Raw genomic sequence first — 21,269 nt, 5'->3', positions numbered from 1 at the left:
TATTAATGTTATGATTCATGAGTAACCACGTGTGCTGTATAAACAGAGGCCCTCAGATTTATGTGCTAAATTTGGATGAAGGAGTATGAGAATGAGACCATTCTTCAAGAGGAGGAAAATGGAGAAATAAAGGATAGAAATAGAAAAAACAGTATTTTTTTTTATAGGCTTATTCATGGAAGGTCCAGATCAGTTCTCAGATTCAAACAAGCGTGGCTGAAACCACCATTTTTAAACCACTTTTGGGTGGAAATCACTGTGACTTTGCAGACCGCATGAACCAAACAAAATGTGCTCAAAGTCAGGCTCATACAGCGAGTTTTCCAGTCATTTAATGCAGTCTGAAATGCTATGTTGTGTCATGAGTGCCTGACAGCTCTGCCTAGACGTCTTCAAAGCAGAAGGCAAAATAAGAGAAAATTCTGTCTTTTTAAATGACTTTTGAGGTAGTGATGCTTCCTATCACTTTGGTCTTGCACCTCCTCAGAGCACTAGAACTGTATTTGCTAACTGGACTGAAAAGTTACCTGCAGCTTGCAGCCCTGCAAGACATGAGCATGGAAAACACCTCTTACCCCAGATGTTGCTCCACGGAACTCATTCAGCTTTTTCTTGAGCTGCAGGCAGTGTTCATAGTCATTTCCCACATCACCCACATTAATCATGACCTCCTGGGGAAATAAGCAGCAGACAAATATGTAGGTGAAGAGTACAAGAACACAGTTACTCCCAATGCTTAACCTGATGCAATATGTTCTGTGGTGTGTCTATAAATCACCGACCTACAGCTTCTGAAATAGTCTCTTCTGATCTTTAGATAACTACGAGACTTGGTCACAACTCCATTTTCCGTTTATTACTGGCTGTGGAAACAACCTCTGGATGAAAGTGATTCTTTACTCCTACAAAGAGAAACTTTCAGATTTGATATACAATTAGAGTGAAGGCCAGCTGCCAAATGCTTCAAGTCTCTTCCATTCTAATCTGCTTTCATTTCTCTCTCTCAGTAGAGGCACACGAGATGGCCCCAAATAATCACAAACTCTTTGTGGGTATAGTTTACATGAGAAGAGGTGCTAATACTGCCCAGTTGACTCTGGTATGGACAGACTCCATAGAATTTGTTCAATCATTCCTTTCATATTGCTTGTAGAACATGTCATGATTCTTCGAGACAAAAATCACTAGGCAAATATCCTGGAAGATGACACATTTATCAGAATGTCATTACTAAATAGCAAGTCTTTAGTGAGCCGCTTGGGTTAAATACTAAAATCCACTTGCCTTCTCCCTGATCCAGGCTTCCACCTGGTCCACCTTCTGAAGAAATTCTAGGAAGTCCCGACTGTCCTCCAGCATCTTTCCACGAGCAGCGACAGCTCTCTTCAACTTCTCCCAGTGCTCCTGAAGCATGCGGACTTGGCGACGGATCTCTCCTGATTTTGGGTGGCCTTTTGATAGCAGGGCTTCTCCTTTCTTCACATTCAGAAGAGGAAATTAGAAATTAGAGTTGCCACTAATTTTTAATGGGATTACCATATTGCGTGACCTTCCTAGGAGGAGATTTTCACCTTCCCAAACTGGATTGAACAACAGATTACTACTATAAATTCTTATCACCCAAATGATAAAGCCAGCTGGAAAGCTCTTACATCTGGAGGGAACCTAGAATCATAGAAAACTGGGATTTGAATATTTCCCTGCCAAGAAAGATATTAATGGAATGGGAGCACCAAGTATTACAGATGACTGTGCCCTTTAGCTATATGATTCACTCAGTTCCAACAAGAATATTCCCAAATTGGGCATGAAATCCTATTTGCCTTTTGTAGAATTAACCATGTCAGGCAAGGAAGAAGTCAGTGTATATTTTCCTGTTTAGGCTATAAGGAAAGATGGAAGCTCCCTGAATGGAGCAAATAAAGTATCTCCCTGTTGTAAATTAACAGCATTGCATTTCCATGGCAAAGCAACTGAGTTCTTGTTGCACCAGTAGAATAACTGATGCAGAAGTGATGACCAAGCTGCTCTTCCTTTACATTTCATCAACCTGTCTGTCTTTGGATGAGCAGTAATTATCTGTAAAAACAGTAACAGAGTGAGAGGGTCACCTTATTAACAGCTGTGGTGATTTCTTCATTTGCTAGAATCTCTGCCTCAAAGACCTGATGCTTCTGCAGCAGCTTCATCTTGTCCTGCAGATTGCTGGGGTCTTGTATGGAGGGATCCTCCAGCTTCTGCATGCGCTCACTGATCCAATCTTCTGCCTGCAGCATTGAGAGGTACCCGAGTTAGCACAACAACTACCTGGGATCCTGGGGCCTCCCCCCAGGACATGTCTCTATTATTTCCAAGTGTCTCTACCTGGGCTGGATAGATTGAGTGCGAGCTCACAGCTGAGGTGGATCTCCAGTTTCTAAACTCATTCTACTTTGTTAAAATCAGGTAGGAATGAAACTAATTTTTATCTGACCACAGGAGTAATGACAAATTCCTTGAATACCTCAGATTTTATCACAAGGCATTAACAGATTATACAGTCTTCTAGATTATGTAGAGAGAATCTTTGAGCCTTAGCATTGTATATATTTAAAATGAGATTATGACAACTGATTCTGGGGGTTTAGGGTTCTGAGTTTCATCTGGTATCTCTGCCATTGACCTACCTGCAAACTGGGTAAAAATTCTTTAGAATTCAGTGCCTCACCTATAAAACAGCACTAACATTTCCTCATGTCAGTGGTGTTGTGAGACCTAAATGGAAAATGCAACGCAAATAAAGATTTGCAGACAGGGCCCAAGCACTAGTCAGATGATTTGAAAGGAAATACAAATGTATTTGCTTTTATACTTCATAAAATTCAAAATGGTCTGGTCAGGAATGTCAGATTCAGAAAAGCAGGTGATTTATGAGAGCTAACAAAGCAAAAGTTATGTGTTTCCCTTAGGAAATTATTTTTTAAAGGGATTTCAAAGTATGCAGAATAAAATGAAGAATATGATAACAAGTTTTCCACAATTTTCTTCAAGTTCTGCTGAACTTTAGCCCTTAGCATAGAAGGAAATATTTTCTATCCATCTAAACACTGGGTACTGAACACTTGACATAATGTTGTAACTGATCCTGTTGTCCTCAGAGCACTGAAGTAACGTAATGTTTTGACAACACAAGAGCTGCAAATTGAAGAGCAGCTTTATTAGTTTCAAAATATCTTGGCTGTCCTTGTGGAGCAGTGCGCTATGTGCACACAAGACGTGTCAGCTGGGGGATTTTCTCTGTTAATTAATGATTTGAAATGTTGTTTCAGCTGCTGAGATTCCATAAACAAAAACAGAAACAGCTTTCACTAGCAACGTGCTCTCCAGAAACTGTTTCCCTCCAAAGCCCAGTTAGAGACTCAAACAGGCCATGTCCAACTTGCCCAGGGCTACACATTGCCCTGTGCTGCTTGCATTTCCAACACCCTCCTTGATGGCCTAATCCCATTCCCAGCCACACACTCGTGCTTCAGTGTCACTTCAGCGACTCTTCATTTGAATGACAGGCTCATCCATACAGTTGGAAACAAACCAATCCCCAGGATAAAGTGACTTTAAAGCCAGTTTCTCTCCTACTTTTTAATTGAAAGCAGTGGCTTTAATGACAGACTGAACATCTGCACTCTTAGTGCCTTGGTTTATTTAAGGCTTGTTAAAGATGGCTCTAGAGAGTGAGGGATCCTGCTCCTGATCTCATGCCCGCATTCAGATGTGAAGCAAAGCTGATCTGTTTTCCCAAGATCTTTCTATGGAAAGATTGAACAGTTGTCTGGACGGCCATTTTCACTGCATTGAAGACAGCAGAAAAACTAGTGTTATGCTCAGTATAGGCACAAGACTAGACTTATTTCTATGGGAGTCACAAAAAATGTGGGCACCACCAATTTTGAATCTTACTCGTTTGAAATATCAGTTACTGTAACCTCACGAGTACAAACTATAAATTACTCTGATTTCTTAATGACAGAAGTATGCAAAGCATATAAAGGGATGTACCTACTTCAGACAAGTAGAGATAACAACTAATTCTCTCTATCACTCCCCAGAGACAAAGATGTGAATGGTTTTTATATTCTTATGTAAAGGGTGAAAGGGAAAGGAAGTACTACTAATGTCATGAGCAAGTTTCAAAGTCAGCATTAAAACCCAGAGCCAGCTTTAGAAGTCAAAGTTTTAGCTTTATAATATTCCCTCTGCAACAACTTAAATACACATATTTCTAAGTAGCAACTTGCTCATTTGCCTTCCAGATTAACACTGAGCTACAGAGTTTTTTGCAATAGGTGTAGTCTGTAAGTCCATCTCATTTATTTGAGAGAGACAAAAGCACCGATTTCTACTGTTGAAGGGTGAGTGTTATTTTGTAAACTTCATGTGATCTCTTGAGTTAATGATTGTGGCTCATTGTACTAATATGTGTAGCTTTCTATGTCATTGCTTCTAGAGAGTAACTAGAAGAATTTTAATGATGATAGTGATCACTAATTTCTGCTGACACAAAAAATTCTGTTTGGTCAATAGAAATTATTTAACATGTTTGTAGGACAGAGAGTTTTCAGGGGAGTGAGGCCTGAGCTATGGGTCTTGTTCTCTTAATAAGTAAGAATAAGCAATGACCTCATTGATTTCAACGCCAAACTCAAAACTCACCTCCGAATTTAACATTCCTGTGGGGACCATTGTCACATATAAACTTGTACACATCCAGAATAGAATTAAAATTAAATTAAACATTCCATTCTATCCAACAAAGAGAAAGAAAGATATTACTGATTTGAGTCAGATTTTTGTTTTATAATTACTTGGTGACATTCACATTCTACAGCAGTAGGCAATAATTCTAGGTTGGTGAGGTAAATGAGCATGCAACCTGAGAGCAAAAACTTCCCAAAGAACTCCTGGCTGAATTTATGTGGAGAAAGTGGATGAGGACAGGGAAATGTTCTTCTATGCAGGGCCAAATCTTGTGCATTAAGTGTGTGATTCAAGAATGAAGGGGGACCCCAGCCCAAGCACTGATCTGACAGTTACAGAGAGATGAAAAGAAATGCCTAAGTATTCCTAACTAATGGGTTGATTGTATCTCTAGAAGGCATTGACAATTTCTCTACCAAGAGGATTTTGGGAAACTGCTCTTTTGAAATTATAACCCCTGTGAAGTGCACCATCCCGTCCCCTCTGCTAGTCCAAAAGGTGGACAGGCCATTACTGGTGGATTTTCATTACTTTCCTATCACGGGATAGTAAAAGTATAACCAAGTAATACAAGCTAATGTTTGGGTGTATAAATAACTTATGCTAAATTTTATTAAAAGGAAAAGGAAAAGAAAAAGAAAGAAAAAGAAAAAGGAAAAAAAAGAAGGAAGAAGGAAAAAAGGAAAAGGGAAAAAAGGAAGAATGAAGAAGGAAAAAGAGAAAAAGAGAAAAAGAGAAAAAGAGAAAAAGAAGAAAAATAAAAAGAAGAAAAAGAGAAAGAAAAAGAAGAAAAAGAAAATGAGAAAAAGAGAAAGAAAAGTATAGCTCTGCTTTTGTAAACCACATTTCATGGGACACAGCAGCAGAAGGGGTGGATACCAGACCGGCAAGAGTGCTCAAAAATGTGTCCCTGTGTCTGTGTGCTCTTGTTTATGCCAGCACAGCTCTCAGTCACACATGTTGTGCTGCCCTTTGAAAGGCTGACCTAGTTTGTCTTTCCAACAAGTGACAGAGCAGAGCTACTCAGTTACAGGGCCAAGGCCAGAGCAGGAGACAGAGACCAGCATGTTCTGCAGAGCCAGCCTACAGTAGCTCAAGGGCTGTGCTGAGCCACAGCAGTGCTTTGAAGGCCTTCAATGAACAACCACTAATAAAGCTTGGTGCCCAGGCCATAATGTGTGCTCATCCTGATTTGAAATAAATTTTCTTTCCCACCAAAGGAAAAATATGTGTTAGCTTGCAGTTTTCCTTTCAACTGTTTTATTTTAGCAGAGCTTTTGATGACTGAAGTGGCTGTAACGTGCACAGTGCCACAACAATAGTACAGTAAGAGGAATGGCATTGGAGCATCTTTCTGCAAGAGTGTGGCAGGAGTTGCCACAGCAGAGTAGATCATCCATCCACCCAATAATGCCTGGCAAGAGTGAGCACTTCATCCAATAGAGGTAGGCAGTTCCTCTGCTTTACATCCCCATCCTGGTCTAAAACCCTCTTACCTCTTCCAAGTTTTGGTAGAAAAGTGCCAGAAGAAGGGCAGTCTGCAGCTTCTCTCTCCTGCTGTGGGATAGATCCTTGATCTGACGCTTCCTCTCATGAATGACATCCAGTTTGTGCTGAATCTTTTGCCCTTCCAGTCCATCAGCCTTTTCCAATCTGCTTGCCTGTTCTTGAAGAGACATCATCTAAGGAGGCAACAGATCTGAAATTACTTTTATGCTTCCAAGTAGTGTGAAAGAAACAAAATCAAGCTCCTTTTGTAGTTAAAATACTCTATTTTTTCTGTAATGAACCAAGAAGAGAACAGGTTAACCAGCATTCCCCCTCACCCTGTACTATGTTACTTCTATGACATCAGTGTCATTGGACTCTATGGCGCATCCTGGCTACATAAATTAGTTAAAGTGTTAGCTTCAGGAGTCCCTATGCCACTGATTATCCAGTGCAAGGAGTCATGGAGCAAGCATGACATCCAGGAGTGCTCAGATTTTATTGCTTTCTGGAAACCAGGTGTTGTAATGTAGCTCTCAAAATGAGCAATCAGCCTGGCAGGGAGCTGGCAAGAGTCCTGGGAGTTCATTCTGGGGAACCCAGGCACAGCTGCAGGTTTAAGCTTAGCCCTAGCCTGGGTGAGTTACAGCAGTGGCCACCAGCCAGGTAGATTCCTTTACACACAGGTGAGCAATTCCGGAGCTATTTCAAAGGTGCAGAGAGGCTGCTCGTTTGGTACAGCTGTTGTACACCAAATGGATATTTAAGTAATTTGACAACTTTTCTTAATGTCAAAATACCTACTGCATTTTGTAAAATACCTACTCTATTTTACTTGCTTTAAAAGTCATTATTTTTTAAATGAAAAGAGCAGAAACTTCTGATATCTATAATACAATATGGCCAGCTTTAAATATTTCTTCTTTTAAGTCCCCCTATTCTGCTTACAAAGTGGTTTTCCTATCTGTTGCAAGGACTTGGGCAATAGAGTGTTTTGACACTTGTTCTCAATGCTCTGCCTCTTATTTCCCCAAGCTTACCCATTTTGTCTTTTGTTCAAGCACATCAGGCCTATCAGGCATTTCATACCTGTCACCAATTCAAAGTGTTACCACAATAAAAAAAAAGCATATATATAATTTTAGCTCATAGAATTCTAGCTGGTAGAATATTTGTTGTTTATTTTTTTACCTTCTCATCCTGTGATGCCAGAAGCTTCTCAAAAGCCTCATGTTTCCTTATCAGTTGCTCTACTTCATCTACAGACCTTCCGAGGTCACTGCTTTTCAAATAAACCTATAAAAAAAGTTTATTATTTTTCTCAGTTAATTAATTATCCCACAATCTTGATTCATAAATGGGAGAAGAGGTATTAACTCTGTTGCTGAGAGTACACTTGAGAGGGAAAAAAAGTAACAGGAGGCCACAGAAGCTAGAAATTAATTGTTAGAAGTCCATGGTCTTGAGCAAGAAAGAGAAGCATTAACAGGTCTAGCTAAGGAAAGTGACCTGTCAGTCCTTATTAATCACTAAGTCACAAGGCAGTGACTTCCAGAAGTCTAAGCCATCTTTGTAATCCCAAGCAAGATCACTGTCATGTCTGACAGATGTCCATATAATTCCTTCTTAGAAGAGTTCACAAAACAGAGACTTTGCAGCCTGTCACCAGTGCTTTATTACCTCAACCATTAGCAGGATTTTCCAAACATCTAGCCTGAAAATGCAAGCCCATTGCTCCACCTTGTTACATACTGCCCTCTTGACCACACTCAGGAGATCATTCCTTTTATGCTTGCTTCAGCCTTGTGCATGTTTATAGACCTTCTGCATAGTGGGGTTTCTGTCTTCTCAAGGTTAAACTACAGCGATATGACTAATTGTTCCACAACTGCTGTGTCTTTTTGATTCTGATTATTCTTATTGCTCTCCTCTGGGTTTTCTCCGCTTCCACTTATTTTGAGACTTCATGTAACAAGTGGCAACAAGCAATAAGGCTACCAGAGTGAAGGCTGGGAAGACAACAGAGTGACTTTTGAGCTGCAATCTTCAGCATGTGCCTGTATATAGCACTTGTCTTTTATACAACACCATGAACTCAAGTTCACCTTGCAATCTACTATGAGCTTCCAGAAACTTTTCAGAAGAAGTGCTGTCAGACCAGCTTGTCCCCATCCTTTATTTATGCAGCTGATCATTCCTGAAAAAATGTCATAGCTTGCATTTGTACCAAGTGCATTACATCTGTCATTTTTTCAGGCCACCATTTCAAACTATCTGCATTAATTTTATTTACTGTCTGTTCTGCCAATTTGATGCAGAAAGACTGCATCCAAAATAACAAATAACAAATGTGGTTTTAAAGAATCTGACCTCTGCACCTTTTATACTGTGCAAGTGTGCACATTTTTCAACTAATTCACACAAGTTTCAAAGGCATTGCAGTGTTCCCTTACTCTGTTCTGGTGTTAAGGAAAATGAATGCCCAATTACTTGTCCCATACATTCTGTTATAATCAGTTTTGCAAATGCAAAAGAATAAAGAACATAGTTATAAATTATCACGAAAAAATTATGCTTTTATGCAGGTTAATTGCCCACAGGCTTTTTTTCTTGTTCAGCAATGAGACAAAAGCAGGATAAAATCCCCAATTACAGGCTCTGATGGGACATGTGCAAAGACTACTCATGGGTAAGGTTCACACTGAAGTTCACACCAGTTTATGGCTGGACAGACTTTGGGAAATCAGCCTGCTGTGAGTGATGGCATTTATCAGCAGTGCGTAATGTGTAATCCATTTTGTGAGCTCATGGAATCACAAGTATTTGGACAAGGATGAGAAATTCAAATCAGTAACTTTGCCTGGGTAAAGTGCAATTAACAGACAGGGAAGAAGAATTTGAGATCAGTGATAGAGAGGCAGGAAAGAAACAGAATCTGCGAAACAACATAAATGCAAAATGTTTTAGAAAAGGGCTAGTAAAGGACATGGGTGCCTTTAAGCCATAGATGTGCACAGGAACAAAAACCATCTAGAGAGCTCACTCTTGCTTTGCAAAACATCAGGATCCTGTAGCAGTCTAACAGGGTGCATTTTAATAAGAGGGCAAGGATGTTCTATGAAAGCTACTTTAGAAAGCCAGCCATGATGTTCATTCTCTGGACAGCTGCTTAACACCACAGAGCACCTTCTGCAGGAGAGGCTTCCCAAGTTTGAGCACACGTGCAGGGTAATCCACACCTACTTGCCAGGGTCTGACTGCACTAAAAAGGCCCTGGATGGACCCCTGCTCCCATCTGGGAATCTCTCTGATGCTCAGCCCTGAACATCAGTCCCTCCTGAGCTGCATTGAGGTGCACTGATCCTGCCCTGATGCCCTTGGACAGACCCCACATTTCAGCCACTGCCTTGCTTTGACGCTTGATCTTCAGCTGCTCAATGGACTTTTTGACGGCTGCCACCACTCAGCCCTCCTTGGTGGCTGTGGACAAGAGGACTGACAGCCAGACTTGGCCTGATGTTCTGGCCCATTTTTGGGCTGTGAATATTTTGCATATATAGAAAAATGCACAGGTGAATATCACACCCAGACCCGATTTTCAAACTGTTCTGTGCTACTCCATTCCCATCACAGCAATTGCAGTCAAGAAGAGTGAAAGGCCTCTGTACAACTGGCCTAAGTTTATAGTAAGCCTGGCTCATAAACCACCAGAATGTCTAAAGAAATACATTAATGCCTCTGCTATGCCTTGTGTTTCACACAAGCCCCACCAGCAGGCAGATGCTCTGCCATTCAAACTTTAATATTTTGATCTAGCCTACTCATCAAATGTATGAAAGGATGAGAGATCACTTTTTCAGTGTTATTGGATTTAGTTTTCTCTTTTGAAGAAAAATGTGTGGGCTCCAGGTCTGTGTACTGAAATGCTCTATTAAACCACTTATAATTACCATTTGTATTTACACCACTGCTGCTAACACAGAAACAAAAAGTTATCAGCTGAATCTAACCCACTGCTGTTTGGGGTGCACAGACACAGAGCCAGATGGTAGAGCTCTATTTTGGTGTTTTAAATCTTGCTTTAAAAATACTGTAGCTTCTTGATACATTTTGTGGTTTATCTACCATTTCTGGTTAAAAAAGATTTATCTCCAGGACTTTTATTTTGTAACTTAAGCAGTGAAACTGATACCTGAAGAAAGGGTCAGCTATTAGTTTTCTTGCTCGTATACCTCTGATGCAAGAAAAAGGCAAGGGACATCTACTGGTAAAGATGGTTGTTTTCCTTAGAGAAAGAGAAGAGACATCTGAGAGCAGGGGTGTGGGGTGGTGACTCATAAGCAGCTGCCACCAGAGAGCTCAGTGCCTTGCTCCCACTGAAATCCACTGAGCGCAAATGACGCTGGGCATTCAAAGCTCAATTCCTTTGGACGTTACAGCACTGGGAAAAAGTCCTCCTGACTACTGAAAGCTTTGGACTACGTCCCCCAAGTAGAAGTCTGTGCAAATGCTCTTGGCAACCAAAGTTTTGACACTGAGTAGGAAAACTGGGGCTCAGAAAGAAAATTGCTGCAAAAGGGAAGTGGCAAGGGCAGTGTGCTCAGAGGAGAGCAGCCTCTCTAGCACCAACAGTGCTGCTGCCTGGACAGCTGCTGAGGCAAAAAAATTCCATTTGTATTTTACACAGTAAGCTTACAACAGCCATTGCTATAGTCAGAACCACAATGTTTTAAGCAATTGTTATACCAGTCTGAAAACAGAATAAAAATTGGCTCCCATGCCACAGTGCTGGCCTGTCACCAATTACGTCACATTTTGCCACACTTTTAGACAGGTCTCCTAACTCCTGCCCTGAATGAGACACATTGATTTCAAGTACAAAACATTGCATAGCTCTTCTCAGGTAACCTACTGGGGTCTCCCACAGAGTACAGCAGGTATGAACTTTCTTTCAAGTTTGTTTCTATTAGGAATCATGGCCCATCATTGGGAATTTAATATTCAGCCACAAAAAGCACAAAAGACTTGGCCACTCATTATAAAACACATTAGTTTTTAAGTGAAGACTTGCAAAGATGCTTAAAAGCGTAAAATGTTTTTTGAGATTTCTGAGATTTTCTGCAATAAGTTTTCAAGTTACTAACACTGCAAAGCATAGAAACAGAGGTTTTAACCCTACTGAACTGGAGTTTTTCCTTGTTTCTGAGTTCCTTGCATAGCTGTTGCATTTTTTGCACAAGTTAATGCAGAATTAAAAGCAAAGTCCAATTAAGAAAAAAGTATTTTAAAATAAACCAATACTATTCACATAGTTATGTGACAGCATCTGCCAGCTCTAGCTTTTGGAGGAATACTGAATGAAACATTTCACTCATTATCACAACTATGTTCCAACTTGAAATTGGATGCCACAACTTCACATTTATATGCACTGGAAAATGACACAGCCCCAAAAGAAATTTGTATTCCAAGAAGAGCAGTTTTTATTTCTCTAGAATAAAATATATTTTAGGTATTTGTGCAAATCCACTTCCTTCTTCTGCTTTTGCCCTTCCAAGTATAACAAACTCCACAGATTCTGCCCCTCACTGCCTGTCGTGGGCTTGCTGCTGAGATTGCTGGAAAACCACAGAAAATCCTTCTGTTCTAACCATGTACTAAAAGACTGAATTATTATCAGTTTTAAAAACCTTCACTTAGAGCATGTAAGCAAGTCCACGCTATCTGCCAAGACAGAGAAGAATAAGGTTTGGTTTGACTTAATTCTGATAAAAGTAAATACTAAAAATAATAATGAAAATAATCTGAAATTTGATTTAGCAAAGTAAGTAAATGTTCTTGATACCATGACTATATAATGTTCACAAAAATGTTTTACTATGCTTCATTTCAGTAAAAGTTATAAGAAGGTATCATACTATAACCACAAGAGGAATAAAAGACACTCAAGTTGCCTATAAAAACAAAACATACATTTTTTTTCTATCACGGTGACATCATTGGCATCTGTCCTCACCATCTATATGCAAAATTCTAATGTTGAATGTATTTAAAATTTCTTTCCCTCCCCCCACTGCATGCTGTCTCCTGGGCATAAGAATATAATTATCTGATATTGGAAATACATATGGGAAAACCACAGAGATAAAACTGCTGTTTTTCTGCTAACTGCTATGGTTGCTTCCTCATACCTATTTCTTCCTTCTTCAAAATTTGCAGCATTAATCCCTACCCTGTTAGTATTAGGTGTTAGACCAGAATCTTACACCCATGCAACACCATCATTTAAATATTTACTTATGAAACATTTGTCTGAAAGCAGACTAAATTAATCTGAAACTCCCCATAGTTTCACTGCTAGAAACTTTGCTGGGATATCCAAATTTGATGTGCTGTGGACATTAAATTCTCTTTGTTTCTTTTCCCTCAGGAAAGGGTGGTACCTCTCCTTTTCTAAGAAGGGAAAAAAAGTGATTTCTTCCTACATACTTAAATGCTTTGGCTTTTGAAAACAAGCCTTACTTTTAAAGTTACAAACCCAGAAATTAACCATTTAGAAATATAGCACAATTTGACATGTAAGGAAATGAAAACTGAAACAGAAAAGAACTAAGAAAAATTACACTGAGGATTTTTTTCCAGGTCCCAGACTGACTACAGAATTACAGAATTGACTAGGTAGGAAAAGACCTTTGAGAACATCAAGTCCAACCTAGAAGAGAAGAAAACCAGCTCTTGGCTCTAAAGTCTTGAATCCTATGGCCCAATTATGCAAAGTCTGTAAGCAGTTGCCTGCTGTGTTAACAACAGCTCTCAAATAGTTAAAATGAAACTCTTGTTAAGTGCTGGATTAGAGCAGAGTCCTCATCTTCACTCCGTGTGGATCAAGCTGTAGCTGCAGCCTTGGTGGCAGCAGAACACGAGGTGGCTTTCTTGTCTTGCAAGTCATCTCTAGGGAGTTGGAACATGGCATGGATGCACACAAAAAGAAATGCATATGGCTTGGTTAAACACAACTTAGATCTTCTGTTTGCAAATGCTCCTAGAATGGAATGCAAATCTTCACCACTCTCCTCCCAGATGCAAAGGATGCAATGTTGACGGCGATAGATGGACACCGGGGACGCACTGTGCCTCTGTGAGCTGGAGCTGGGGTGTGAGCTGGTATGTTTGTGACAAGGTTGTCATGGCATACACTTTTTACAGTGCGTGTTTCCTGGGAAGGCCTCAAACCAGATCTTGTCCAGTGGCTAGAAAGCAATCCTGAGCAGCAAACAGGGTTTACTGACAGAGAGAGGCCAGCCCCAATCTCCACAGGGTGAAAGGGTGGAGCAGCTCTGTCTGGATCATGTGTTTTGATAAAGATTGTTGGATTTGGGCTTCTTCTAAATTCTCTTACCACTTGGATAGGCATAGCAGTCCAAGGAGTGGCAAGTATCAAGGTGATTTTGGAAACTTTGTGGTGAGCAGGTGTTAGACCATCACATGGAGTCTTCCTAAACTCTGGCCTAGATGAGGGGTAATTCTGAAAGACAATCAGCTCTGGACTTAAATCCTTGCTCATGATCTCATTCCCACTAGCTGAATTTTCTCTTCCAGTCAGCACGGCTGGGGACAGCCATATGTCTCCGGATAAAGTCTGCTGGGGAAGGCCAGGATGCTTGGAGGAAGCCACATGAAATCTTGTGATTTGAAGGGCTGGTGACCCACCTGAAGGGAAACCTTGTTTTGGTTTCTGGGTTCGTGTTGGAAGACCAGAGGGATTTTCAGGCACCTTCTCTAATTGTGGCATGAGCAGACTTGAATGAGCATGGCTGCTTCCATGGGAATCTGCCTGAAAAGGCTTTATCATCAAGCTGCACGTAGAAATGTAAAGCTTCATTGAAGTGTGCAGGTCTGACATTTGGACATTGCACTGGCTACAGCCTTGTTGGTGTGACAGTGAATCACAAGGTTCCAGGGATGACTGCAGATTTTTGCTGTGGAGCATAGAAGCAGCTGGAATAGCAGACAGATCAACATTTAGGCGTGATGTCCAGCTTGATGGAGCTTTGCAGGAAAGAACATCTGAGGGCAAAGACAGAGCAAGCTTCAAGGGATCACTTTTTCCAGGAGAAATACGATGACCATTTTTTTCTCTTTTTGAATATTGCTTGTAAGATGCAGTTGTTGACTGAGTGCCAGACCTCCCATTTCCATGGTCCCAAGGATCCTTGTAAGCACTGGAACACGTGGATGTCTCACCAGAAGGACTGACACTTTGAGGACTAGCGCTCCCAAAACCTTTCCTCTGGTCTGTGTGTGCCAGGATGACATCTAGCCTTGAACAGTAAGACGCACTGCTGGGTGGTGAGATGGCATTTCCTGGAGCAAGCTCGGCAACTGATTGACCAGTGGGAGGACGCCAAGCTGGCACTGGCATCTTTTGAAAAGGCTTGTCCTGCACGGCAGATTCAAAAGGAGGAGGTGGGGTCATTCTACAGGAAGAGAGCAGCACTTCCACAGTGGAGATGTAGGTCGCAGATGAAGGTTTGCAGCAACGGTCCTTGTATGGCATTCTGAAGCTTAGTCCTAAATGATGCAAAATTCAAAGCCACAGAGCTTGCCTTCCCCCCTGTGCTTAAAACCAACTCCTAATCCTTTTTCCTTTGGCACTGGAAATTTCCATTCTTCCTCTGAAGCAAAGGAATGGGAGATGAATAAACATTCTCCAGGAAGAAAAATGCGAACAAAAAAAATCCATATTCAAAATAAAAAATCTCAGCTCTTCTAAAACTGCTACCACCGCTTGTCATGTCTGCAAAGAGATATGAGTGTGGGATGGGCTGAAAGATAAATTACGGAGCATACGGCTCTGCTCCCTGAGTGTTCTGACAGTGAGACTGCAGACAGAGTAGGAGGGAGCCAAAAGTGCCTGCCAGAGACAGCCTGCAAACTCACTGTTATTTCATCTGTGAAAAAAAGAAAAGCAGCTAACCTGAGCAGTGGATCTGCTGCTGTGAAAAGATCAGAACAGAGCAAAGAGTATTGGACACAGTTTCTGCTCAAAGCAAAAATAATTTTTTTCCTTCTTTCCCTTTTTCAGCTGTTAATTGTCTGCACTCTGCATGATGAGATCTCAGTACGTAGCTCTTACAAGAGATCCCTACAAAAGTTCCATTTGATGGCACAACTGAATTAACAAAAAAAATTTAAAAAATAGATTTTGCCTAATTTTCTTCACATGTGCTCTATTTTCTTTAGCGCAGAACAATGGTAGATGATATTCTGCAGAAATCCTTTGAAGGCTTAAGTAACTTGGATGTAATATAAGATGCTGGCTTAAAGTCAAACCTGTCACAGTGGCACAGACAGCAAATGAAAGAGCAATTCTTAGTAGTAGTTCTTAGTTTAAAATACTCCTCTGTTGCCTTCTTCCTTCCCCTGTTTCTTGTTTCTGGTCTATGGCATATGAAGTACAGCCAAAATAGGATTGAAAAATTATGGCATGCTTCCTTACACAGACATTTTGCAGACATAAGAAGTGAAATGCACGTAACAGTCTTGACTCAAATGCAAAAGTCAGAAGAAACGCAAAGGGCAGAGAGATTGCTTCCATTTGTTTGCCTGATAGGAATTCTTTTTGAATGTGTGTTTGCTTTTGTCCTTTCTGAAAGCAGCAAATGATGAAATTCCCATTGGGAAAATGGTTTGAGAGTCTTCAGCTGATGTCCTGGCTGAATTCTTTTTAAAAAACATGTTTGAAAAAAACTGCTTTCCTATCATCCTGCTTGTCTGTATCACTATGCAGCCACATTTTAACTCTATGTAGTAGTAACAGAGTTCAATCCAAAAGGAATAGATTTCTCTCCCAAGAGTTCTTCAGCTGAAGAAAAGTGAAATACAAGTAGTGACTAAGGAACATCACTCTGCTGTCAAATTGTTTATTCTGATCTACATGGCAGATGGCAGCAGCTGCAAAAGACAGCTTGACTGTAAAGTGTGGTCTTTGTAAAGATCTGCTGGAAGGGACAGCCAGCTATCCTCACTTTACTGTTCCACCTTCTGGATGCTTAGTGTCAGTGAGAAAAACTAAGCACCAGACTCCTTGGAAGTTCATAGAGAGGATACTGTGGGAAAAAGATTCTGATAACAGAACTGCTCTTCATGGTCCTCAAGGTCACAATCTTCATTCTCAGGCTTTGCTTTGACTGAACAGACTTCTGGTGTCTGATCCCACCAGGAGAATTTACCTAGCTTCTGATGAACATCCAGCCATTTTGTGACAGCCTATGGCAATGGCAAATTCATCTGAACAAAGTAGTAATAGGAAGTGCCACTGACCTGTAGAGAAAATTCTGGGGCCATACCAGAAATGCCAGATGCATTACCCTTTCACCTATGAGCAATACAGACTTTTGCAACCAGGACTCACAAGTGAGGGGCAAAAAAATCACCTACCCACAGTAGCTTCCTACACATTTATGCCTGCATTACATAGAGAAAAGCAGATGCTATAGTGATAGTGCGTCTCTCTGTGTGTTGGCTGATATCCATTTAACGAAAAGAGAAAAAAATACAGTTGCCAAACTTGTAGCATTTACATTTTTCCTGATAAGGTCCTATGCAGGAGCTTAACAATGATGTACCACTGCTTGGTAGGGAATTGAGCTAGATATAATGCAAATCATGTCATTTACTATATAAGCAACAAATAGTGGGTAGAACTGTGCAATATTTTACACCTAGGGGAAACTCTCTGCTTCATGTCATGAAATCCAGAATGCAGGTCACACTTACCAAAAGAACCAATTATAAAGAACTATGCAGACATGCATTTCCTTCAAGGAAGGAGTAGCAGAAAGCTCCAGGCCCATGTGCCACAAGGGGTTAAGTATACTGCATGGCCCAGGTCAGAGTCAGTTTCCAAAAGGATTTAGTGCCAGTGACAAAGCGCTGGCGGAAAACAGAGCTCAGTGCAAAATGAGAGCCATTATATTTTGCTCTGAGTGGTCTTGGAGAATTAAGAATTATTTTTCCTTAATGAAAAATTACCCAGAGCTGCAACCTCCTCCAGCATTGCACCAATCCTTCAGTTTGGCAACCTGCAACCCATTGATGTGGTTTGCATGCCAAGTCTCAGCACAATTGCAGCGGTCTATCAATTCATGCATTTTCAGAGTGACTGCACTCAGTTTTGTAATAGCAAATGCCAGACCTTGAAATGGAATCTTTTGAAATAGCTACATGAATCAAAGAAAGTGCAAGAAAGACAAAATATAATTCAATAATGGTGGAAAGAAAACTATTTCAAGAGCTGCAAAATGCTGATAATAAGAACATCCTTCTGTCTCTTTGCATTGATTATATCTGCCCTCTTTTTTTCATGAGACGGCCTTTTTCACTAGCTCATTTTTCTCAACTGCATCAAACAGAAGTTAATACTCCATACAAATTCTTTCATTGTTCTACACACTCCTATCAATGCCCTTGCAGAATCGAAAAGTCAATTCACTTTCCTATATTAACTCACACTGCTGACATCCATTTTCCACTAGTTGCATTTTCCCAGCATAATTCTCATCCTGAAGTGAGAATTCCAGCAACATCTGCAAAGTAAAATTCCTTCAAACCCACTTTACAATTTTCTTTCTCTTCGAATCCTACCAAATTTGCCAGTGATTAAGCAGATGGCAAGCTGAGATCTGTTTTTAAAGTGGACCAATACTGGACTCTTGTCTCCCTCTTCTGTTGTGATGCTTATATGATCCATCTTAGGTATATTCACAGTGAATTATCTTTCAGGTAAGGATCATCTACTTGTTTCTGTTCCACACCTAAGCCCCATGAGAAAGGTGAGCTTCTTACACATTGCTACAGTCTCCAAGTGATACCACAACACAAACAATACCAATAAAAGAGACTGTCTTTTCTGTACACAGGCACAAGGATTTCAAGATGTAGGTGAACATTAGCACCCTTTTTAGTTTGAAAGAATTTACATGCTTGAAGAGTTTTAACTGCTTATTTCAAGTTTATAATTTGCTCACCTCCTGTGAGTTCAGGAGCATGTCAAGGTGATCCCAATCCTTGTAGAACATTTGTTCTTGGTGTATTTTCTCCAGCCACTCCTTCTTCTGTCTCCATGCATTGTATACATTTTTCTTCTCTTCCAACAATGCCTGTAGCTTCTGCTGAATCTGAAAAAAAATTCCAATTAAAAACTTGTGTTGTTCATTATATCCATGATCTGGGTAAGTTGACAGAAGAGAGGATTAAGTGGAATGGTGGATAATCCCTTTAAATTGCTACAAAATTATTAAACAGAAAAAAAAAAAAAAAGTAGAACAAGTTCTAGCACTACTGTTTGGGCAAGGACATAATCAGAGTTGCCTCATTTCTGCAACAGAGAAGTGCTTCTTACAGCATATATAGCAGTCCAAACCAAGAGCAAAGAAAGGTAACTGTTTCTCAAGTATGACTTCTAGAATTAGATCATAATTCTTCATTATCTTTAACCATTAAGAGTGCTATTACAGCACTTATAATATCTTAATATAGATATTAAAACATAAATTATCAACATAGCATATCCTTCTAGTCAGTGAATTCATGCCACAAGGCTGGACTTCATACAACTTCAGCTTTCAAACACTGTATATCCACAGGCCTTCTATGAATGATTTTTTCCCTGCCTTTTTCTACAGGCAAAGGACTTTAAAGTCATCAAGATTTCTTGCTACCATAGTCATACAGTGCAATATTCAGCAATTTTTCAGGAAACAGCTTGGTGAGACGGGAGAGTAACTTGCAGAAACTCTGCATTTTTCTGAAGGTATTCAAGAGACATGTCAATGAATTATCAGGTGAGAAATGAGGTGGTAGGTACTGGAAAAGAAATAAATGCTGTAAGAATCTTAGAAGCTATTTGTCTTGAGTCAACTGACATTTTGATTTAAATCTTTCATTTCTAGGGAGTATATTTTAGTAGTGTATATTTTCTTGTGTATTTTTTTTCTACAAAATGTTTCAATCAATCTTTAAACTCTCTCATATGTTTGAGTGTTCTCATTCTTTGGTTGACAGAATTTTGATCAGACTGCCCTGGTGTGGCTCTACCACTGTAATACAAAGTGTAGCATTTGTGTGAAAATCCAGTTTGGGAAGTTGGCAGAATTGACTCCAGGGCTCAAAACTTGGTGAACTTCTTGAAGAAGTCCAGATTTGCTGCAGGGGACCTTCAGGAGATGCTTCCACACATCTGTTGCTGTAGTTAGAAATAGAACAGATGTTTTTGTGTCTAAGATAGGTCACATACTGAGACAAATGTGGGTCATGCAGAGGGACAAGTAAGTGTACCCTTGTATCTCACATTGTGATACAAAACAGAATCACGGTTACATTGGGGTCCGGCGCTGAATAGGTACGACTGAGCTCAGAGGAGTTTCAATTACCTCTTTTGATGGCATTTCCTCATCTTGCAAGAGGGACTGTCCTAGCTGTACAACATGACTGTACTTCTCTTCTCGTGCCTCGATCTCTGCCAGTAGCTGCTGATGCTGGGTGAGTCTCAGGCTGCTAGTGGATATGTCCCGAATAGACTCCTTGGCTCTCATTTCCCTTATTATTTCTGCTGTCCATAAGAAATAATCCCACACCTGGAACCCCAGAAAACATGAAAATTCAGGTTAGAGCTCAAGTTTAGGTTAGCAGGCAGGAAAATCTAAGGCTGACTCTTCAACTTTAAGTGAATAATAGGTAATAAAATCATAGATAAATAAAATATTTCATTAGTGCTTGCAGTATTTCTATGAATTTTATAAGGATGGATAACACAACTGCAGAAATTCCTATATACTGTTACACGGTTTGTAGTAATAATCAAACTGTCATATCACATCAGTGACAGCATAATATCGTTTATTGCCCTTAAATCCATCTTTATTAAAGTATTTTCTGATGTTATTCCCTCATAAAGGATAAACCAGTATCATCCTACATTTCTGTGAAAGCTTTGGCTAATACAAGTCTATTTGAAAATTAGGTTATGCACATATTCTAAAACAAGAGTGAGAATTTTCAGGTGAAAAAAAAATGCATTCTAATAGAAGTGGAAAAAGGTAAATCACAGATCAGAAGAAATTGCATAAGCATATAATGTATGTGGGACTATAGGACTGAGATTGGGAGGAACAAGTATGTCATGCTAGTTTACTTTCAAAATCTGATGAACCAATAAATACATTTGCAATAACTTTAAATGTCTGAAACAATTATGAGCATGAAAATGCTAAAACAAATCCCTGAAGTTTATTTTTTTAACTGTGATTGAAGAAAACTGTGCAAGTAAAAATAATTTTATGTTCTCTGTATGTCTTTTTCTCCATTTGATTCTATATCTTCAACACTCTCTTACTTTAGGCATCTTATTTGAATCTGCAGTAGGAGTTTTGCTCTTATGTGTCAGTTGATGAAAACTAGGACTGCAAGGGATATACAAGGGATTATATATGATGGTTAAATTTCTTTTAGTTTAACCAAGTGTGGATTAGTTGATTAAATTTTTAGGTAGTAAATGGTCTTTCAGGTTTATAAAATGTATTTTAAAATACTATTATTTATAGTAAGTGCTGAATAAAAATTCTCTTTCATTGCCGAAAACTAAATTTTTTTGTTTCTCTTTTAAATGGTTGCTGGCTTTTTCACTGAAGGAAACTATGTAATGGAAATAGATTCTTGGCTGCTCCATTCTGCCCATAGATTTTTGTTCACATCATGAAAATCTTGTAAAGACAGCTAGGAAAAAAATTCAGAAAAGCACGACAAAATTGAAACTGGCCAGTCTGGGGTCCTGACTTTAGCCTTCAAAGGCATGACACTGCTTTTTTAAAGCCAGTGAACACAGCTACTAAATGACTCCTTAAAGAGACTGTGGTCATTTTAAAGGGGCCCATGGTAGTGCACACATGTTGGCATCATTTCCCTTTGTAGAACTAATTCATTCACACAGCTGGATGTCACTGTGGACACTGACATCACACTTGGCACTGCAAATGTCTAAAACTCCC

The 21,269-nt window shown here is 39.8% G+C and overlaps 1 protein-coding gene across 1 annotated transcript in view; it reads right to left on the bottom strand.

Moving 5' to 3' along the window:
* The window catches only part of SPTBN5 (spectrin beta, non-erythrocytic 5), a 90,856-nt gene that overhangs the window by 32,509 nt on the left and 37,078 nt on the right, over positions 1–21,269 (bottom strand). The window contains exons 32-38 of the mRNA XM_041459965.1: positions 19,656–19,859; positions 18,252–18,401; positions 7,414–7,518; positions 6,231–6,416; positions 2,112–2,267; positions 1,285–1,476; positions 576–671 (exon numbers count right to left, since the gene is read on the bottom strand). Of these exons, the coding sequence (XP_041315899.1) occupies positions 576–671; positions 1,285–1,476; positions 2,112–2,267; positions 6,231–6,416; positions 7,414–7,518; positions 18,252–18,401; positions 19,656–19,859 (1,089 nt within the window). The remainder of the gene's footprint in view (positions 1–575; positions 672–1,284; positions 1,477–2,111; positions 2,268–6,230; positions 6,417–7,413; positions 7,519–18,251; positions 18,402–19,655; positions 19,860–21,269) is intronic.

Source organism: Pyrgilauda ruficollis, unplaced genomic scaffold (assembly GCF_017590135.1).
Source record: "Pyrgilauda ruficollis isolate IOZ18807 unplaced genomic scaffold, ASM1759013v1 scaffold14, whole genome shotgun sequence".
Lineage (NCBI taxonomy): Eukaryota > Metazoa > Chordata > Aves > Passeriformes > Passeridae > Pyrgilauda > Pyrgilauda ruficollis.
The sequence above is the reverse complement of the archived record's forward strand: the minus strand, read 5'-3'. Positions and strand labels throughout refer to the sequence as shown.